We start from the raw sequence: 19,491 nt of genomic DNA, 5'->3' as shown, positions 1-19,491 counted from the left end.
AGAGAGAGAGAGAGAGAGAGAGAGAGAGAGAGAGAGAGAGAGAGTTAACTTCACTGGCAGCACACAGTTGGAGAAGATCGGAATGGCGCCTTCGGAGCCGGAGCAACTCAAACGAATCCATCGCAGGAGCCATCTTATGGCAAGGGTAGTACAATATTGAACTTATTGGATATACCGAGTCTCGAGGTACTACACCCGCCGCGTGGCCACCCACCCAGGACCATACTCCTTTACTTGCCACATACCAAGGGCCACCGCATATCGAGCTCGGCCTTCACTCACACCCAGGCCTGACCATTGGCAGTCATGAATGCTTCTTCCCTGGTCGCGCAAGCCGAACCAAGGGCAGGCTTACTCGTGCTCCTTCATCCTATCGGTCAAGTTCCTGCTCTCATCATATGCGTCGACATCGTACTTGCTGAACTTCCTGGTCGGTACCTTTGCGGCGAACATGAGATCAAGCTCCTCGTACGTGCGGCCCTTTGTCTCAGGCAGTCTGAAGAAAGCCCATACTAGAGTGAAGAATGCACTGCCGAACCAGAAAAATCCCGTGTACCCCTTCCAGTTAAGTTCGTCCGGGTTCATGAAGTAAGGCTCAATAACGTTCGCGATGATCTGGACGATGTAGTACGAGTTTCTGGCTAGACAAATCGTCTTGGACCTCAGCCGGGTCGAGCTGACTTCGGCAGGCACAGCCCAACCAACGGGCCCAGCGGACAGGGAGAAACTGAACAGCCATAGAATGCAGAAGGCGGATTGCGTCCAGGTGGCACTGCTGCTATGCTTGGCGATGGCGAGGAACCCGATGAGCAGCAGGCAGATGCACATGGACATCATACCCCCAATGTAGATTGTGCGACGACCCGCGATGCGCATGAGGATCCACGAGAGGATGGTGCCGACAAAGGCGACAGCCGTGCCGCCAAGAGCCAGTTTATAGGCGTCGGCCGCGCTCATGCCAGCTTGTTCGAAGAAGTAGGTGCCGCTGTATGCGAAGGTGGAACCTGCGAGCACCTGACCGGCGAAGATCACGCAAGCAATCTCGGTGCGCCGGAGGTCGGTGCCCTTGAAGCAGTCAAAATAGGAGGTGCCACTGGTGGTTTCGAGTTCGATCTCGTTGGTGTGGACCATCATGGCGACGATATTTTTTGACCGGGGCTTTTCGTGCTCGGCCATCAATCTCTTGACGCTGTGCTCAGCCGCTTCGAGCTTCCCTTGCCGCGCGAGCCACCACGGAGACTCAGGCATGAAGAATGCCACAATCATAAGAGGAGCAGGCCAGAGCCATTGAATCTGAGAGAAGTCGCGTCAGTATACAAACTGGTCATGGAGAGAGCCTGGAGCACTCACAGCCCAAGGAATCCGATATGACCACTGGTCGTCTCGTGCTAGAAGACTCTGGAGGACTCCGGCAGAAATGAACTGGCCAATGGCAAAACACATGTTTGTGTACGCAGTGAGGTAGGGTCGGAATGCTAGTGGGCACACTTCAGAAGCATAGGCAGGTCCGATCGTGGCGAAGATACCCCAAGGTACGCTAATCCGAGTCAAACACTGATAGACTCGATGTACTTGAGTTCAACCTACCCAGAAAGGACTTGACCAACAGTCTGTAATTCAATGGACTTGCCGAAGAAGTTGATGAAAATGAAGCCATTCATGAGAATCAGACCGACCATGAAAACAGGCTTGTACCCAAAGCGCTGGATCATCCAACCATTCAGCGTAGCACCGACGACGCAGCCCGCAGTAGGACCGCTGCCCAAAGCGGACTGCCACTTGCCCGGGACCTGGTAGTTCTTCGACACTTGGGAGTATTCGCCGAACTGGGTGCGGAAGGCAGGGAAACCGAAGAAAGAGCTGATCAGTTGCGTATCATATCCCTCCATGATAATGGACATGGAAACGAGGAGAGACCAGAAGACAGCCCATGGGTAAGCACGGAGAGCTTGACGGACGGTGTGCTTGTGCTCGTTGATATTGGCTTGTTGGGCATCACCGACGGAAGCTTGAAAGCCTCCCTCTTTGCCATAGACATTTGTACCCTTCTTTTCCTGGTCCTGGATGCTAGCCTCAAGGTGGTCGGCCGTCTCCATCTTAGAAGCCATGGCGGTTGAAGGCACACCTCCTGCTAAGAGATGGTGCCTGCTGTATGTGTGTGCAGGGGATAGATGTTGTTGTCGAGTGTGGTTGTTCTCCACGAGTACTCACCGAGGGCAGTGTCCTTTATAAGTCAATGATCGGCACCATCATCCTTGAGGCAGCCGTGCTCTCAAAGTGCAGCGGAGCTACTGGGACGGCATTGGTGGGAAAGCAACCGGGTGGTATCGGGCCTCCGCTCTGGAGAAGCTTGCTCCTGGAGAACTAGAATCCTGGGATCCCCATACTCCATACTCCATGAAATGGAATCCCCTCTAGCTCCCGAACAAGTAACGTGGCCCTCCGCAATATTAGGCTGTTGTGGAAGATATAAGGGAAAACACCCGAGACGTGGAGAAGCCCAGTCATTTCCTTCATCGAGATGAATCCCGCCAGTATTCCGCCGCTAGCATTGTATGTAACCATAATATGGCAAAACAATCTTGCGTTTCCACGTGCGGTCCCAACAGCGAAAGGTGGGGATAGCGTGGTTTACCACTCCATCAGCGGTTCTGTCGTCCAAGATGAACAAGCTCGTTGCGAAGAAGAAAGATGACCTCCGGGATAGGCCAGTTGGAGCAAATTTGTCGAACGTCAAACATGGTCCAACCCCGGTGGACCTGTCCTTTAGTCGGTCCACAACAGCATTGCTCACGGATCAAGGAAGTTCTGCTGCTCTGAGACAGCCGAACCCCGTGCATCGGGAAGGCACTTGCATAGTAATTAGCCAACATTCCGCCATTAGCATATCACACATATCCAGTGTAGTCCAGACTCGCAGCCCACTACGATCGTCAAATGAACGGGCATCACGCCATGGTAGAGCAATTATGTCAGTACTCACTGTCGCAACATTCGAGGTGTTATCGTGGCAGACACTCTTCGAGTTCAAGGACAATATGTGCGTAGCGATTGTTATGCAAACCGAGACAGCGACGAAGTAGTGCATAAAATGTGACGCTCCAAATATTCGAGCCGTGACTTTTCTCAAACGACATTCTCGCAATAGGACGAAACCCTGGCTGATCTATGGCGAAAATCTTGGTTCCTCACACCCACGTAATCTATCAGATGAAGAGCAAATCGTGTCCCTTCCATGCCGCCATATGCATGACACCATACAGAGTGCAATGGCAGTGCTCGTCGATTACTCCTTATATCCTTCGAGAACTATTTGGTACCACCAGCTGCACAGAGGCGATAAAGTCTCGCACATGTAGCGCCCGGAAGTTGAACGTCCAGTGCATTTGTCCTCTCGTTCCAGGTGGCCTGACTCTCGAAATTGGGGGGATATAGCAGAGCTGCACAGACATTGGATGCACCTTTCAGTTGAGGGATCGCCAAGGAGCAAGTTTGGGAACCCTTGATGCGCCATACAGCGAGTAGAATGTCGCCTGCAGTTGTAGCCAGGCCCATGGAGTGCCAGTCGTCTCTCCAGGAGGGTAGACCAATTGGCCAGAATGGGAGGGCCGTGTTGAGGTGACCTCGAAGACCCTTGTAAACCTCCATTCCGCGGTAGATGAGGTCCAGCTGAGCAGCTGACAGCTGATCCAGCCTGCCGCTCAAATGGATACGGCCAAGGAGACTGTTGACCACGGTCAGAGCATTCTTCTCGTCGCTCCATCCTGGTTGAGGATATGCCCAGACTGCACTCTGCTCCGGGGTTACGGCTGTAGGTGCGGCTGCTGCAATCGATGCATATCGGACAGGATCCTGTTGGTCACTTGTAGATTGCAAAGAATGCGTACCAAGCATGGCGTATTCCAGTCGTTGCGCTCCGGACGAGCAGCTCTCAATGACTAGGTCTGAATGTCGGTCGTAGAGTCCGTTGACCCAGGCTAGATATGCTCGATGGTGCGCTAGGTGAGCGTCACCTGTACTGTAGGTATTGACGTCCGTGCCTCGAATGACCTCGATATTATAGTCGAACTTGAAGTAACCGACACCGTAGTTCAGCACGAGATTGTCCACAACCTTGTCCAGTCTCTCACGAACTGCTGGATGGCGGAAGTCCAGCTGGTAACGGCCTTTCTCAACGATTCGGGAACCATTATCTTGGAAGAAAGCGTCTTCTGGTAGCTGCTTGCCAACGACACTTCGAACACCGATCACTTCAGGTTCGAGCCATACTCCAGGAATCATTCCAGCAGCTGCGATTTTCTCTAACAGCCTCTTGAAGCCTGAGGGGAATCGAACGGTGGAAGGCTCCCACAAGCCAACATCGTCCCACCACGAATTGTCGTCCGAGTACCAGCCCGCATCAATGACGAAATATTCTGCGCCAGACTTGCGTACTGGTTCGATCAGGGCTGTCACTTTGTCCTCGTCCGGATCACCCATGAGACAGTTCATGTAGTCATTGAAGATGAGCGATAACTTCTCGTTGTCTTTGTGCTTCCTTCGCATGGCTCGTCGGTATGCAGTCAATGCCGAAAATGCTTGGTCTTGGTTTCCAGCAACAAGACAGAGGGCTATAGGCACTGTGGTGAATGAGTGGCCTGGATTCAGTTTGTTTCTCCATTCATGATCATTGCTGGTCGGTCCACTCATGCCAAGGTAAAGGCGGTCGTTAAAGTCCCCAACTTCCCACTTCCAAGAACCATTGTGCTCGATCTGCCATAACCAGGTCTCGCTGTCGTCGTTCTTCTTCAGCATGCCCATCGGCAAGAAAGTACCAGTGGAGAAGCTACCACGGCTGGACAATGACACACTGTCAAGCGTGGCCGCATGACCCTCGTTGAGCTCGACGATGCCATAGTCGTCAAGGCCAAGGCTAGACAAGTTCTGTTCCCGCCACTGGGCTTCTCGGAACCATGAATTGGTGGCAGTTGAGAGTGTGTAATTGCTCCAGGTTTTGGAAGGGCCCGCGAGATTGCCAGCAAGAAGTGACGGGATTTGAGTCACTACAATGTCCTCCTCTGAGGTGTTCTTGATAGTTATCGTAGACCTGATAACAGGTATTCCTGGGTAAATCGAGAAATTGGCTATCGCAGTAATACCAGTCGTATCGTCGTGAGAACTGATCTCGAAAGTTCTTGTGGAAGAGGTTTCTCCCTCTTTGTGGCCTTGATACTTCAGTCGCTCCGAGGCATAGCTACCAATCATCGATCTGTGGCTTTTGAAATTGGCATTCCCCTCAGCAGTCAAGCGAAGGCCGAAGACTGGGACAGCATGTTCGGGATCCTGGCTTGAAGGAAATTTTGTCATCGGCGACGAACTCTCAATAGCGGCAATCCGCACAATGTCATCGTTACCCACGGCGAAGAGTACCTTGACAGGCCCCGGTCGCCAGACAATTTCCTTCTTGATTGTCATTTTTCTGGTATTTCGCGAGCACTGTCAGCTGTGATGATTTCGTCCTGTTGATACAATAATTCTGAGGGCTATCATTATGAGATGTAGAGCGTGCTTAATTGACCTGGTAAAGGTCGATTGTCCGAGATGTCCGATGCTGACCGTGAGGCGGAGGTCCATGTGGTCAATTGGTGGAAAATGTGTGGGCTCTCTCCAGGTGGTCCAACCCCTGGTCATCAGGCGGCAATGGGGATGGATGGACACTGAGAACACAAGGACTTTGCCCACTTTAGGCTATGTTGTTGTCGCATCCACCGAAAGTCGTTCTCGTGATCGTGCCCGCACCACCCGCAACCGACAGGCTCACCAGGCCGAGGTTGTCAATGGGTTTTCCGCCGCTACTGTGTAGAGCGAGGGAAATCGTTTTCCACCACTGAAACATGGTTGAGGCATTCAGCGCATCAATGCGGAAACGAGGCAGCAGTAGGATAGCGACGTTGTAGGGAGGGCAAGAAGCTGGGACATTGTGATGAGACCTGCTAATGCGTGTCGATCCTGCAGGTAAGTCCTTGTGTAGACGGTCGGGCTTGCGAGATCGAAGTCCGCAACGTACCAGTAGTGACATGGAGGTTGACTGATTTCTGGTGCAGATTGCATCGCAGGAAATGCCGTGCAGTCACTCCGGCAGGGTCCTGCGAAAGATGCGTCAGACTCAATATAGATTGCAGTAATGTGTCTAGGCTTCCACCACTAGATACAGTACCACAAAGTCGACACTTGCCGAACTTGCAAGCGAAACACCTGGCATCGCAATGCGCGCAGCTTGAATCTAATACTCCAAGCGCGGTACAGTTTCCCTCCACCAATGATGGATATTTCAGAGATGGTGGATTCAAGGAAAATAGCTATGTTGATGATGCGGTGAAGGATGGTTCGTTCAGTCGAAATGGAGGGAGGGAAGGTGTCGAGGGAAATGGAAGCGACTCTTCCCACCTTCAAACTGAGCTGGTGCATTTGTACTTCGCCCACATCCATGACAAGCACCATTCTTTATTCCATGAGCCCACCATCAAGGCACAACTACGCGATGGAAATCTTCCAGAGCTTCTCCTGCATGCGATGGTCGCTCTGGGCTCCAGGTGATGCTCCATCATGAAACGCCCGGAGCGCGCAGCTAACCAAACCAGATTCTCAGATGCACCCAGCTTACTTTCCCTTAAGCGCCGTAACCGCGGTCTGTCATCTGCTAGACGAGCGGTCGCCTTATTCAATATGTCCGACATCTCCGTGACTACTGTGCAAGCCGCCGTCCTACTCGGAACAATCAGCTTTGCCGATTCGAACACGGAAGCTGAAGCGCTGTACTATGCAGTTGCCAACAGGCTGGCGCAAATACTGGATCTGGCACATCGGCCGACGACCAATGAGACGGAAAGACAAGTCAATCTTCGAAGTAAGTACTATTGTACAATGCGACACCGAGGCGTGGATCCAAGCTGACTCGTTCAGTATGGTGGACGTTGTATATGATTGACATTTGGTGCTCAAGCGGTCTGCATCTTCCTCGCCAGATGCAGTCTACCCACACGGTCCAGCTTCCAGCGGATGAAGTGGTGTTCCTTGGACTCGAATCGCGGGCAACGTCCAGACCTACCACGGGCGGGATATGGGCCCAAATGGCCAACTTGGCACATATCTGGGCAGACATCTACGAGCTGAACCAGAGCGTCATACGTGAGACGAAAGATCCCCAAGATCTCGAAGAAGCAGTCGAGACACTTCTGAAAAGGCTGGAGATGTGGTCAGCTGTTCTACCACTCTCCCTCCGCAAAACACGCTCGAATCTCGACTACTACGCCTCAGTTGGCCTCGGCTCAGCATTTGCCGCCCTCCACCTAGGCTACCACTACTATACTGAGGTGCTATGCTACCAGTTCTTGGCCGATGGGGCTTCTTCCGCGAACCCAGATTATGCAGAAAAATGTAAAGAACACGCTAAGCACTTCTGCGACCTGCTATACCTTTGTCTGGAGATCCCGAACAGCGAGTGTCTCTTCGTCATGGTCGGACACATGCTGGTCGTCTCGTCCACTGTGTACATTCACACGCTGATGTTCAGTGACCTTGAAGACGAGATCACGATTGCTCGTCGAAGACTCGAGAAGAACTTCCAGATCCTCATGCGTCTGCAATCGTTCTGGGTCAAGCTCGATGTTTCCTTATCACGGCTGCAAGCATTCCACAACGCATGCAAGATATCTGCAGAGCACTCGTTTGGCATGGATAAGTGGATGCTGTGCTTCTTGCTGGAGCACGGCGTGGCGGTGCCTGAAAGGTATCCCCCAACTCAAATCATGGGAGTTACGGATAGTGCTTCGCCCGAATTGACCTTGCAGGATTGGTATTCTCAGACTTTCAGCGGAGGCTAGATGTTCGCATGGCACTGCTGTAAAGGCGGCACGATTTCGTCACTCCTATGGATGTCAATGGAGCGAGATGGATCAAGGAAAGCTCGCCATCAAGCTCAAGGCTACCAGAAGAAGCCTCCTCCCCGAACCAAGCACCGCCGGAGAGAACCCTGGACTCAAGAGCGAGAACACGACCCGTGCACGACTTGCTTGCGGAACCAGTGACAGTGTACGTAATGAGGCTGGGGCGCCTCTCTGGAGCCTTCTCGCGGCATTATTGCCGCCAGGAGCCCAATTTCAAGGTATATACGAAGGTCTACGCAAAAGAACATGCGAGGGTCCTGCTGACCTAGCAAACAGCTGCCACGACATCACGAAGCATCTCATGATGGGCTTAACCAGCTTCATGGTTGCGGTCGCAATGGCACGGAAGGATACAACACGAGGCATTCATGACTGTTGCATTACGATTATGTACCGCCGTTCAAGGCACTCGCCGATTAGAATTACGTACAGCAAACCACTTCAAGATGAACGTCTGAAAGCCCTTGATGCCATCAACACGCCTGATTCAGCTCCAATATCACTCACATTGGGGCACTCTTTCCCATTTCCCAGTCCTTGAAGACTCCAGCTCGACGAAATTGCACCAGCTCCACCCCTGTTGGCCAGCATAAGCCCATAGTAAGGCACCGCTTGTTCCAGCCCATTGCTCAGCACGTATGAGCCCAGGACAGCACCTCTCAGTACGATATCAGTCACAGCTGAACCAAGCGCCCGCATCATTCTTGTCTCGTCTTTTCTCCTTCATGATTTTTTAGCACCTCGAGCATGGCAAAACATGACTAATGCTTCAGAGAAGTAGATAGTTGAAGCAATCCACTGACTCAACGTTACTCCTCATCCTCTCTGAGAGAACCGCTGTTACGCAAATCCGCCACTATCCGTCTAAGACCGTCGGCCATCTCGGTCAAGCGAGTCGGATTGATATCTTCGCCGAAGTGCGTGAGTGCGCGGAGCAAGTACTCGGGTTGTGTCTCGGGTTGCAGAACTTCTTCTTCGCCTTCATTGGGGGTGGATTCGTTCTCGGCGTCGCTGTCGTCGTCGGAAGTGACGGTGTCGGTCACGGAATTCTTGCGTGTTGCTTTGCCACGTCTGGCCTTGGCCTTGGCCTTAGCCTTCATGTCCTTCATGTCCTTGGTTTTCTTGTCGTTCTTGACACTTGCTTCACCATCGCTGTTGCTCTCCTCTTTGACATCGCTTTCCATCTCGACTGCGGCGACAATGTCGGTCAAGCTGAGCGTTTGGGGAGCAGGAACCTCATACACCTGTGTGATTTCGATCCACGTCTTGACAGTGCGCTTCTCGCCATGATCGCCAATCTCGCGTTGCTCTGAATGTTGATGACGGATCGAGCCGTAGCTGGTGGCTTTGGCGACGTGCGACGCAAGGTCGAGAGAGCGGAGGCGGGCTTTGAGTTGGCGAGGTGACAACTTGGATGGCTTGACCTTGACATTCTCGTGTTTGAGTTTCTCAGCTGCGATGCCTCTTGCGTCTGGAACTTCGACGTGTCCAGTCCAGCATGACGCCGATTGGGCAATGTTGTCGGCACCGCTGACTTGGGTTGCCTGCCTATTAGGTTGTGACTCCCCACCCCGAATCTGGAGAGCCTCCATAGCAGAAGCTGTAAGTGTGCCCTCGGTGGTGGAAGGGGCGGTCAAAGTATTGCCTCGAGATCTCATCTTGACGATGTTTGCCGAAGACCACTTCTCCGCAGTCGTAGCATCTTCTCTGCTCGCCAACTCCACGGTGTACTCGTTCTTTAGCAACTTTGCTCTGCCTCCTCTTGCGACTTTTGCATCCATGAGTCCTTGTTTGATGGCACGGTTCTCCTTGTCAAAAGCTTGCGGGTCGGCAGCACGCTGAACACGGTACTGCTCGACGAGGGCGACATCGGAGATGCGATTGAGGACTGGAAGGGTCGGCATGGACATTGCAGCTCGAAATATGGACTCTGGTGGACTAGGTGGCGGTGGGCGAGGAATGCGCATAGTCAAGTTGCTGCTGTCAGTCCCGACGTGCGAGCTAGTCGTTGTAGCTGATTCATCTTCACCTCCAAGCTGCTCAGTTGCGAGAACAGGAGTTGGAGTGTGCTTGAGAGATTGGGCTTTGGACTCCTGATCCATCCTGTTGTCGTTCTCGTCGCCAGAATCTTCACTGCCGGCTAAGTATTGCTTGACAAGGTCTCTCGCTTCTTTACTTGCCTCAACCCTCGTGATTGGTCCCCAGCTGACATTTTGCACCGGGTCAACCGTCACGGTAGTTGTACTTCCGCCTGGGATAGGACATTCGACTGACATGACAGGCACAAGCTCAGACTTGTTTGATGGGACCGTTCCTTTCTTGACGGCACCCTTGTTACCAGCTTGCATGCGGACCGGGATCATCATTTGCGGGAAGACAGGGTGACGCTTGAGAGATGTCCTTGCTTTCTTCTTGGAAGGCTTGGAAGGCTTGGAAGGTTTGGTAGCCATGTCCGTTTCCAACGAACTGCGACCCATGCCGTTGAAGAACAAATGGTTTCCGTCGCGGCGGAAGTATATACTGCTGGGTTCCACGCCGCTTGGAATTCCGTTAGTCTGGGGCGTTGACGGTCCACCAAGACCGACACAGGCTAAGTCATCCTCATAACTGAGCATAGGTTCATCAAGTTGGAATTCATCGAGATCATCGTCGTCATCATAATCGGACTCGGTACATGGATCGGTGGGCCATGAGCCTGGATGTGCCATGACGGCTAGACGCCAACGGGTCAGCGTGAAGCATTTAAGCAGAGATTGGTCGGTAACATACCCTGAGATGATGTCGATCGTGCGAGGTCTGTCAGGTCGTCACAAGTGCCGCAGGTTGCTAGTCTGGCAGAGGACAATTTGAATTGGAGAGAGCCGCGTCTTTCGAGACAAGAGACAAATAGATCAATGAGGGAAAACACCCGATCTTGTGAGATTAGGAAGGTGTTTGAGAGGATGAAGAGTTGAGGGCAGATGGGGGCAGAACAAGGAAGCAGTGAAACTCAAGTGAACCTTCACCAAGGTGGGCTGTGAATCCAAGTGACAACCACCTTTTCTGTACCGCTTTACAACAATGAATGGTGAGAATGGGAAGGCAGGAGAAAGGAATCGCATATGGAATCCGGACCAATGACACAATAGTAATTGCTAGTATTAGGAGAATTGTACTCACAGTATCACACCAGTAGTATGAAGCAATGTCTCCTTTGTAGGCAGTATGCGGACGGTGCATGCTGTTGCGATCTTCATCTTGTCTAGAAGAAAGCCAGACCCTCAATAACCTTGCCTCTTCTTTGGTTGATATGGTTCCTCGAGATATTGGATATCCTCCTCGGTCAACTTGATCTTGCAAGCTTCAACGGCTTCGTCCATCCTTTCCTTCTTGTTCAGACCAACAATAGGACAGACATCCTTCTTACTCAGGCACCAAGCTATAGCAATCTGTGCCATGCTTCGTCCCAATCTCTGAGCAACCTTCTCTACACGCCCAATGATCTCTTCATCCACTTTGTCATCTCTCGACCGAACCAGCACCTTCAAGTAGTTGTCCGTCTTCTCTCGTAGACTGTCTCGGCTATTCCAAGGACGAGTCAGAGCTCCACGTGCCACTGGAGACCATGGAATCAATCCAACACCGGTATGATTGCAATATGGAATCATCTCGTTTTCCTCTTCGCGGTACAGCAAATTGTAATAGTTCTGCATGGAGATGAATTTGTGCCACCCATGCTTTTCGGCGACATGCTGAAGCTCCTGGAATTCCCAGGCAGCCATGCTTGAGGCGCCGATATAGCGAACCCTCCCGGACTCAATGACATCGTTCAGTGCTCTCATAATCTCCTCTCGTGGCGTGTTGCGGTCAAGACGGTGGATCTGGAGGACATCAATGTAGGTACCCAACCTAGCAACGCTCTTCTCGACAGCATCGATGATATGTTTTCGACTAAGACCAGTTTGATTGAGCATATCGCCGTCATTGACCGAGCTGGCGCCAATTTGATTGCCGGGAGTGTCTGGAGTTACGCCGAAGTAGCATTTGCTAAGTATCACAAGTCGTTCTCTTGGGATGTTGTACTTCTTGATAGCTTTACCGATGATTTGCTCGGATTGACCATGACTGTAGACGTCGGCCGTATCCCAGGTTCGGATACCGACCTTGTATGCGTACTCCAAGAGTGGAAGGGCTTCTTGTTCATTAAGAACCCATCCCTGCCATTCTGGACTCCCATAGGACATAGCTCCACTAGCACTGTCAGATATCTACTAGTAAGTGCAGGACGAGGTCCGAATACCTACAGGATGACCTTGGAGACCTTGAGTCCCGACTTTCCAAGGTATTGATATTCCATCTTGAAATCTCCCTTGCGTAAATGGCCGAGTGTCTGTGCTTGGTGTCAGACTTTGCGGAACGCGCAGATAGGATAAGTCGGAGCGGTCCCGAAAGAGTTTCTTATACAATATCACCATGTACTTGTAGTTGCGATCGATCTTTTCTTTTATCTCCTGGCACAGCAGCTCCGGCTTTTAGGAAAAGACCGTCTTGCGGCCGCTTCTAGCTGGCAGCCATCGGCGCTAGACTCTAACCCCGATGAGGGTAAGATAGGCATAGCTAGGTTTACCTAGGTACAGATTGAAGAGTTGTACAATTCGTTGAAAGGATGCTGGCATGACACGTCTTTGCAAACGCCCTGGGATGGACTTCAGCACATTCGACTCCATGAGCACCGGCCATAATTATATCGCGATGTCGGTCGATGGGCATTGCTGACCTCAAGGGTTCCCAGCTTGCTCGGCGACCGAAATCGCCAGACTCTTGGCAATCATTGTTCTACACTTGTCTACTTGTGGTTAGAGTATCTGTAACTTTTTATAACAGCGAGAACTTTTCCCATCATCGTCATCGCCTACCAATCTTGCTCACGTGCAGCTGGCTCGACGATGCCGGTTTTCGGTTTTCGGTACCAGACAACATCAGGCCATCCATGTGAGGATGATGTCTCTCAAGTGGCCGCCCTCTCCATGAAAGAATTACCAGCATTGTCGCAGTTTCCACCACGTGTGCAGAATGGGTTGCTGCCTCAATGACCTGCCACCAAATTGGGGGAGGGTACTGCGTGCAAGGAGAAATGCACATGTTGTTTGATGAGTCTCTGGCTTGCCGCACCGCACCTTTCAATCTGCTGTGAGCATCCTTGATACTGGCCGGAAAGGCGAACCGAACATAGGCGGTCAGTCCATGTTAGGACCGCAATGGAATCAAATGGAGGTTCAATTGACAATGTGGTCTTTCCTTGATTCACGACAGGTCCTCACGGTAGGTCCTCACATTGCTCTCGCCAAGCCATGGTCGTGACTGCCAGCAAAGGTGACTGACTTGGTACCTATGGAAACTCAGCAAAAGTTGCCCGTCAATACCACCACCTTGCCATGAACCATCCTCATTGATGACTATCGCTTAACAGAATCGTCTGCGGGATCCTACCTTTTTCGTTTCCAAAACCATCTGTCCTTCATTTCTGGCTGTCGTTGTGCTTGAGAGTTGTTGTCAGCCTTACTGAACCGTTACCTGCGACCACTATGGCTGGTCTGGCCAGTAAGCGACCTGGTGCCTCCTTCACTTTGCCTCCGGGCTATGCCTGGGAGAGTGATGTCATAAAAGAGGAGGATGCTCATCACAAAGAGCTTGCTAACAATGCTCCAACCATCTTGCACGGCCGGACCTTAGTCTTTGACATGCCAAAGCCACTGGGCTGGGAGACACTGAAAGAAGAACAAAAGTCTCAAAAGAGACGGGGTGAGTAGGATTTCACTCTGTGAAAGGACACTATACTTATCATGGATAGAATATCTTTGCGAACGATATGGGCAGCTTTGCTTTGTTTTCGAGGAAGACCGTCCGCAGCTACGAAATCCCGCTGGCAGGATACTGATCCGGGAAAACCAGTATTACGCGCTCTTCGAAGCATGGTATGCCAAGAACCTCGAGCCCCAGTATCATGCTACAATGAGTCTGCTCGAGCATGGAATGAAAATGGAGCTCCAAGATTTCCTCAACCTTCATCAATCTCTCAAGCAAGATGTGGCATATGGGTATGGACAAGCGAGACTCGAGGAAAGCGGGACTAGCCATGCTCGAGCGCACATACCCTTTCCACCCAACATCAAAACTACCGCAGTCGCGAGCTCTACGATCCTTCATGATGTCCATGTCCCTCACAAGCCCCAGAACAATCCGATGAGCCTTAACAAGAAGGGGACGATTGGGCCTGACGTTTCTTTGGACACTGCTTTCGACATTGCTCGACGAGCGTTTTTATCAAGGAAGACAACTGCCCCTTCGCTGAAACGCAAAGCCGATGGCGAACTAGCCACGGTTGAGCCAAAGAAACCCAAACTTGGAAACGGTGAAGAAGAACCTGCCTGGAAAGCTAGAATCAAGTTGCCGCAGGAGGCCGCTTTGAACCATCGTGTATATGGACACGAGCCGCACCAACGTGCAGGCACACCTGGCAACCAAGGTCCTCAACAAGTCAACACCACACACCTTGCTTCCGCTGGGACTCAGCAGCTTTTGCGACGCGATGCAAGGCCTTTTACAACGATTGGGAGAAGCGCTTTCGGAGTGCGCTTACAGCACCAAATGAGGGCACTCTCTCCATCTCAGCTGTCACATCGACAAAAGAGATTATGTACTATTTATGGCCAGGGCCTCAAGGACGCGAGAGAGGTTGAAAATCGTCAAGAAAACGACTTCAGACGGGCTTTCCGCGAGAGACTCGGCAACTTCTGTATACTTGCTGCCCGGTATCACGACAACAACGGAAATGCGTATACCCGTACCAGAATTGCAATGAAACTGGCTTCAGACATCGGTGTCGACCTCAAGACTCAAGCTGATTTAGATTGGGCTGAGCTCGGCAATTGGTACCACATTTTCTGTCGGTTTATGGAAAACGCTGTTTATGGAATATATCGCAGAGGGGAAGCTATTGGAAGGCCGTTGGACAAGGATGTGGAGGCTAGATTCGAAGTCTTCCGTTCATTGCCCCCTTTAATGTGGCCAAGGTTCTGCAACGCAATGGAATCTATCGAGGGTCAGATTCAGGGAAGGAAGGTGTTTTAGGCGCAGCCGAATTCTGCGATGCTCAGATGGTGAAAGTCGTTATATGGCATTGCTGTAGCTGTCATTGCTTACTGAAGGGGCTTGCTATACTCAACTCAAGAGAGTGAACATTGGGAGCTGTTTTGAATCCAGGAGATAGAACAGTCGCTGAAGTACTTGGTCTGATAGCACACCTTTTTATGCAATCTTTCCATCACGAATCCTTATTTCCGGGGGGGGACTTTTTAACTACTATCCCTCTGCGCGTGTATGTCGGGAGACATGCACTCTTCTTTCGAAAAGGCGACACTTAGGAGAGCCCATCGCAGAACAAGCAGATGGTGAGAAGCCTGCAGCAATGATTCTAAAATACCCAAGATGGAGACAAAACATGAGTGGCCTAGTTGTAACCGGAGAGGCACTCTCTTGCGTATACTAACTATCTGCTGTACCGGCAAGAATCCCACAGCCTGCAAAGCACGGCACACAAGGCCTTGCTCTTCTAGACTTGTTCATTCTTCCATGCCGGCGTATCCTCCACTAGCCGCCAGCACCCGGACTTACTTAACTTGGTGCGAGACTCGAAGCCCCTGATGTTCGGATAGCATGTGGACGGCGAAGGCATTTTTAATCCTTTGTCCGGGACAAGGAATAGCGGTTGTGGGGCATGGAGAGGAGGATCAGGCTTGCATATAGCCGTCGACGTGATAAGGATATCGAGGTAGTGGAAAGGAGGAATGTGATTCGCAATCTTCGAGATGGATTATCTTCTTGTGCCTTCAGACTATTGTCAGTACAGTACTCGAGCTTGAACTGAGCTGAGCTCGCTCCTGGAAATGTGAACGCCGAATCCGGGACAACAGAGGTACCGGTATAGTATGAGGACGAGACGCTTCGCTTCCAGAAACCTTTCCGATCAACAGGTATTTCGACTTACCGTGAGCAGAATGAATCGTTATAATCTGCAACCTCGCGGAGCTGCTCGTGCTCTTTCAAGTTCGAACGTCGGTTTTGTCTGCTCTTTGTTGAAACCGGTCAAAATTCGTTAGCGTGTAGCCAAAGGTTCTTTGACCAATTGTCAGAAGGAGATGTCCAGTCCACAGTGAGTTTCAGAACGCCAACATACGCTGTTTGCAGGAGTGTGATTTTCATTCGCGCTCCTCGAAGTAAATGCTGGCATTGGCAATGGGATAGATTCGACGTGTTATATCACAGTCAGTCGCTCCGCGTCGCCGTCATCTGGAAATCAAGAGGAACTTTGAGCATATCATCAGAAGTAAACGCCTCCCAGGATGCGGTCTGATACGAAGGCTGAACATTGATAGGACTGCCTTGAACCAGCCTTCGCCTCCTCGACATAATCCATCATCCCTCAGAACGCAGGCAGGGAACGTAGATACTAGAATTCAATATCCCAAAATCGTCTTGCTTCGCGTTCTGCGATGTTTTCAAGGTAGTGGCGCGTCCGACAGGCTGGCCTTGCGTCCAACGTATGCGAACTGCCTCGCCTGTGAAAGCTCCCATCCCTGAGAAGTAGAGCAATTCTCAGTGAAGACCGAGTGATCAAATGTTTCTCAACGTTTCATAACATACTAAGCCTGCTCATCCCATCAACTCTCACCAACACCACTTACCAATGTCCTATCCCATCAAAGTTCCCATCCTTTTCCCGGCCTTGCTTCCTCTCGAGTCTCAAAGTCGAGCACCTTACCTCTGAAGATCCTTGTGCATCGTTTTCAGCCCACCAGCGCATCGACTGAACCTTTCCCCGACCATCTCGTTTCCTGAGTCAAGTTACGCAAGAAGGCTCGACAGAACCAACCATGGACAACATGGACAACTTCGACTACATCGACTGGGAGGCCTTGACGGTGGATCTCCACCTTAGGAAAGGCAAACAAAGCCCTCAATGTGCAAGGTTCTGTAGCTAACAGGAGCAAACAGTTCCTACGGAGCCTCTTCGAGAGTTTCAGGCAAAACAAGAGGAGTTGCTGGAGAAAAATATCCGGAACAAAGCCGCAAACCTACCATACGCCCCTATTGCCTCCAAGCGTACCTCTCTGCCCACAATCAGTCAAGCAAACAACAATCACACACGATCAGACAATGGTGCCAGAGCACAGCAACCATTGGAGTCCACCCCGGTACAAAAGCCACATATTTCTTGCTCATCTTCGTTCCATTTCATCAACCCTCTCAGCAATGCTTTTGAAGAGCCGGAAGGCGGTATATATGATAATATCGAGGCCGTAGCGTCTGCTGCGGCGTCATCCTTTGAAGGTCACCTTGTGGCTCCCGTGGCCCAGCGTGCGGTTCAACAGGCTGAGCATGGCCCCTTACCATCTGCCCACACTCTTGAGAGAGGCACGTCGGCTCTAGTGCAAGATGATCAGGACATTGCGCTGGCAAACACCTTGAACAAAGTTTCGCAGGAAATAAAATCCAAGACAAAGCCTCAGGGTATTGTGGTCCCCAGCAAGGATAGGTCAAAATATTTCTTGCCTGACTTTGATGACCCGGAAGAGGTCAACCCCCCGGAGGACGCCACGTTAGAGGACATCTGCTGGAATTTTCCAAATCACTTGACAAAGGACAAGTATCTCGACATGTTCACGACTCGATTTTTGTCTGCAAGAGACAAATTTGCGAGGACCCGGCCCGAAGTCCAAGCACAATGGAGAAGAGTCCGAGGAGCTGATGACGCATGGAACTTCCTGCAGAAGAGAGCAGACAAGCGCGACGTAGAGCTTGGTCCAGAACGTGTGAGGGCGTTGGTCGAGGGACCAAAGGCTGCTTCCAGAGACGGATATGAAGCAAAGCGCAATCCGCTCAACCTTGGACTGAATAGCAACGCGGCCAAGAGAAAGTCGAACGGAGAGCGGACGGAGCCGGAGAAGCGACAGAGAACGCGAGCTCGTGTCACTCCTGAAGAAGTCGCCGAGACCGCCGCACCTCATGCTGTCGAAGCACACAACCAGCCAAATGATATGGCTTCAGGTGCCGTGGCGAATGACCCTCAAAGTCTTCCCGCACGGCTTCCTGTTGATACCAGTAAGGCTGAGACAGTCCCTGCAGAGCTGGCTGAATTGTTCGCAGAGGACTTCCTCTCCATGTGCGAGCGCAATGTGAAGCCATTTCCGACCTTGGAAGAGCCTCTCGGTGCATGCTTTGGGTTGACTTTCTGGAGTTCGACCATGCAGTTCGAGCGATTGATGGCCAGTCTATGCACTTCTCTGCAGGAGACATGGGAAGTCGCTAGGTTCATCACAAAGAGAAACACCAATCTCGACCATCAGGATGCGCGCAGCATTATTTTGCACCTTCGCTCACTTTGTGGCTGGCCACTGAGCTGTGTCAATGGGATGTTCGCACACTTTGACCAACTCCCCGGTTTTCACGCTTCAAGCTTCAATACTCAAAAGGAACAGTATGAGCGCTTCATCCAAGGGAATCTCAGACAATTCGCAGCAACACTGATCAAAGGCTTTGTTTTTGATCATCTGCTCGTATTTGGCGAGGAAGCCTTCTGTGAGAGAATGCAGGATCTTCTCACTGCGGAGTTTGTCCGTTTCATGCGAGAGGGTGCGATGCAGATGATCTGGACGTCAAGGATGTGGTTGCAATCTGCCCTGTGTCAGCAACTCGATATGCAGCGTCGCCCCAAAAACAATGCTGACTTGCTGCAAAATCGGGACATTGCTGGGCGGAGACTGACCTCGCGTCCCAGCATCTCCAGGACGGATACATCATCAAGTCATGAGTACAGGAGCCTCTGGTCCGTCTTTGCAGAGCAGAAAGCGTGGTCGTGATGAGGAAGAGCCGGTCCGAAAGAGACAGAGAACTGAAATGGCTTAGGACTCACCCTGGCCGCTTCTTTATCCGCGCAGAAGACAAATCCACCGCTCGGTACAATGATCGGCCGAATCCTTCCGAAAGCTCGCTTTTGGACCGGAGCCAGTCACATCACTGGCAGTCATAAGGGAAAGTGATTTGGCCGTGGAAAGTGAGTCGGGAGAGGGTTCAATAAGAGCGGGACAATGTATCCATGTCGGGACATTTGCAGGAGAGGCGATGACGAAGCGGCATTCGGGCTGGGGATCGAATGGATGTATGAGTCGAGGAGAGTGTAGGACTTGGGTACTGTTACTGTCCAATTCGGCCCACGAGGCTGAACCATAGACAAAGAGCAATGGAATGGCTTTGTCTTTCTTTGATCAATCGCTGGACAACAATTGGGCCATGCTCGTCCTCAATGGCAGCTTCGTCCCTAGGTAGTCATTAGTGAACACCGCTTTGTTTCCATTGTATCCTTCGTTGTTCCAAGTTCAATGGAAGTGGCTTTCGAGTCTCCGTCGGGCGTCCGCCCTGACAACGCCTCGAGACTTCGGACCGCTACCATCGCCTGGACGAGGCTGTGGGATTGGAGTCTCAAGGGTTATAGCTTTGCAATCTGTTTCGAATATTCGTAGTCTCGACC

The 19,491-nt window shown here is 51.5% G+C and overlaps 8 protein-coding genes across 8 annotated transcripts; 4 read left to right on the top strand and 4 right to left on the bottom strand.

Moving 5' to 3' along the window:
• Nucleotides 1-351: 351 nt before the first annotated feature.
• Nucleotides 352-2,108, bottom strand: PV05_03191 (uncharacterized protein; the record flags this gene model as incomplete). Its single annotated transcript, XM_013463822.1, has 3 exons — nucleotides 352-1,293; nucleotides 1,351-1,537; nucleotides 1,588-2,108. The coding sequence occupies 3 exons, from the start codon at nucleotides 2,106-2,108 to the stop codon at nucleotides 352-354; spliced, it is 1,650 nt and encodes a 549-aa protein (XP_013319276.1).
• Nucleotides 2,109-3,111: 1,003 nt separating this feature from the next.
• On the bottom strand, nucleotides 3,112-6,214 carry PV05_03190 (uncharacterized protein). The gene has a single exon (XM_013463821.1). The coding sequence runs from the start codon at nucleotides 5,452-5,454 to the stop codon at nucleotides 3,310-3,312; it is 2,145 nt and encodes a 714-aa protein (XP_013319275.1). The 5' UTR covers nucleotides 5,455-6,214; the 3' UTR covers nucleotides 3,112-3,309.
• Nucleotides 6,215-6,255: 41 nt separating this feature from the next.
• Nucleotides 6,256-7,862, top strand: PV05_03189 (uncharacterized protein; the record flags this gene model as incomplete). Its single annotated transcript, XM_013463820.1, has 3 exons — nucleotides 6,256-6,572; nucleotides 6,621-6,886; nucleotides 6,943-7,862. Exons 1-3 carry the CDS (start codon nucleotides 6,553-6,555, stop codon nucleotides 7,860-7,862), a joined length of 1,206 nt encoding a protein of 401 aa, XP_013319274.1. The 5' UTR covers nucleotides 6,256-6,552.
• A 47-nt stretch (nucleotides 7,863-7,909) lies between these two features.
• On the top strand, nucleotides 7,910-8,297 carry PV05_03188 (uncharacterized protein; the record flags this gene model as incomplete). Its single annotated transcript, XM_013463819.1, has 2 exons — nucleotides 7,910-8,143; nucleotides 8,202-8,297. 2 exons carry the CDS (start codon nucleotides 7,910-7,912, stop codon nucleotides 8,295-8,297), a joined length of 330 nt encoding a protein of 109 aa, XP_013319273.1.
• Nucleotides 8,298-8,319: 22 nt separating this feature from the next.
• Nucleotides 8,320-11,108, bottom strand: PV05_03187 (uncharacterized protein). Its single transcript, XM_013463818.1, has 3 exons — nucleotides 11,085-11,108; nucleotides 10,695-10,792; nucleotides 8,320-10,638 (listed from the first exon to the last, which is right to left on the bottom strand). Exon 3 carries the CDS (start codon nucleotides 10,631-10,633, stop codon nucleotides 8,735-8,737), a length of 1,899 nt encoding a protein of 632 aa, XP_013319272.1. The 5' UTR covers nucleotides 10,634-10,638; nucleotides 10,695-10,792; nucleotides 11,085-11,108; the 3' UTR covers nucleotides 8,320-8,734.
• Nucleotides 11,037-12,666, bottom strand: PV05_03186 (versiconal hemiacetal acetate reductase). Its single transcript, XM_013463817.1, has 2 exons — nucleotides 12,209-12,666; nucleotides 11,037-12,155 (listed from the first exon to the last, which is right to left on the bottom strand). Exons 1-2 carry the CDS (start codon nucleotides 12,259-12,261, stop codon nucleotides 11,186-11,188), a joined length of 1,023 nt encoding a protein of 340 aa, XP_013319271.1. The 5' UTR covers nucleotides 12,262-12,666; the 3' UTR covers nucleotides 11,037-11,185.
• An 823-nt stretch (nucleotides 12,667-13,489) lies between these two features.
• Nucleotides 13,490-15,035, top strand: PV05_03185 (uncharacterized protein; the record flags this gene model as incomplete). Its single annotated transcript, XM_013463816.1, has 2 exons — nucleotides 13,490-13,706; nucleotides 13,756-15,035. The coding sequence occupies 2 exons, from the start codon at nucleotides 13,490-13,492 to the stop codon at nucleotides 15,033-15,035; spliced, it is 1,497 nt and encodes a 498-aa protein (XP_013319270.1).
• Nucleotides 15,036-16,837: 1,802 nt separating this feature from the next.
• Nucleotides 16,838-18,823, top strand: PV05_03184 (uncharacterized protein; the record flags this gene model as incomplete). The annotated part of the gene is made up of 2 exons (XM_013463815.1): nucleotides 16,838-16,925; nucleotides 16,959-18,823. 2 exons carry the CDS (start codon nucleotides 16,838-16,840, stop codon nucleotides 18,821-18,823), a joined length of 1,953 nt encoding a protein of 650 aa, XP_013319269.1.
• Nucleotides 18,824-19,491: the final 668 nt, after the last annotated feature.

This window comes from Exophiala xenobiotica (assembly GCF_000835505.1).
Source record: "Exophiala xenobiotica strain CBS 118157 unplaced genomic scaffold supercont1.2, whole genome shotgun sequence".
Taxonomy (NCBI): Eukaryota; Fungi; Ascomycota; class Eurotiomycetes; order Chaetothyriales; family Herpotrichiellaceae; genus Exophiala; species Exophiala xenobiotica.
Note: the sequence above shows the minus strand (reverse complement) of the source record. Positions and strands in the feature narration are given on the sequence as shown.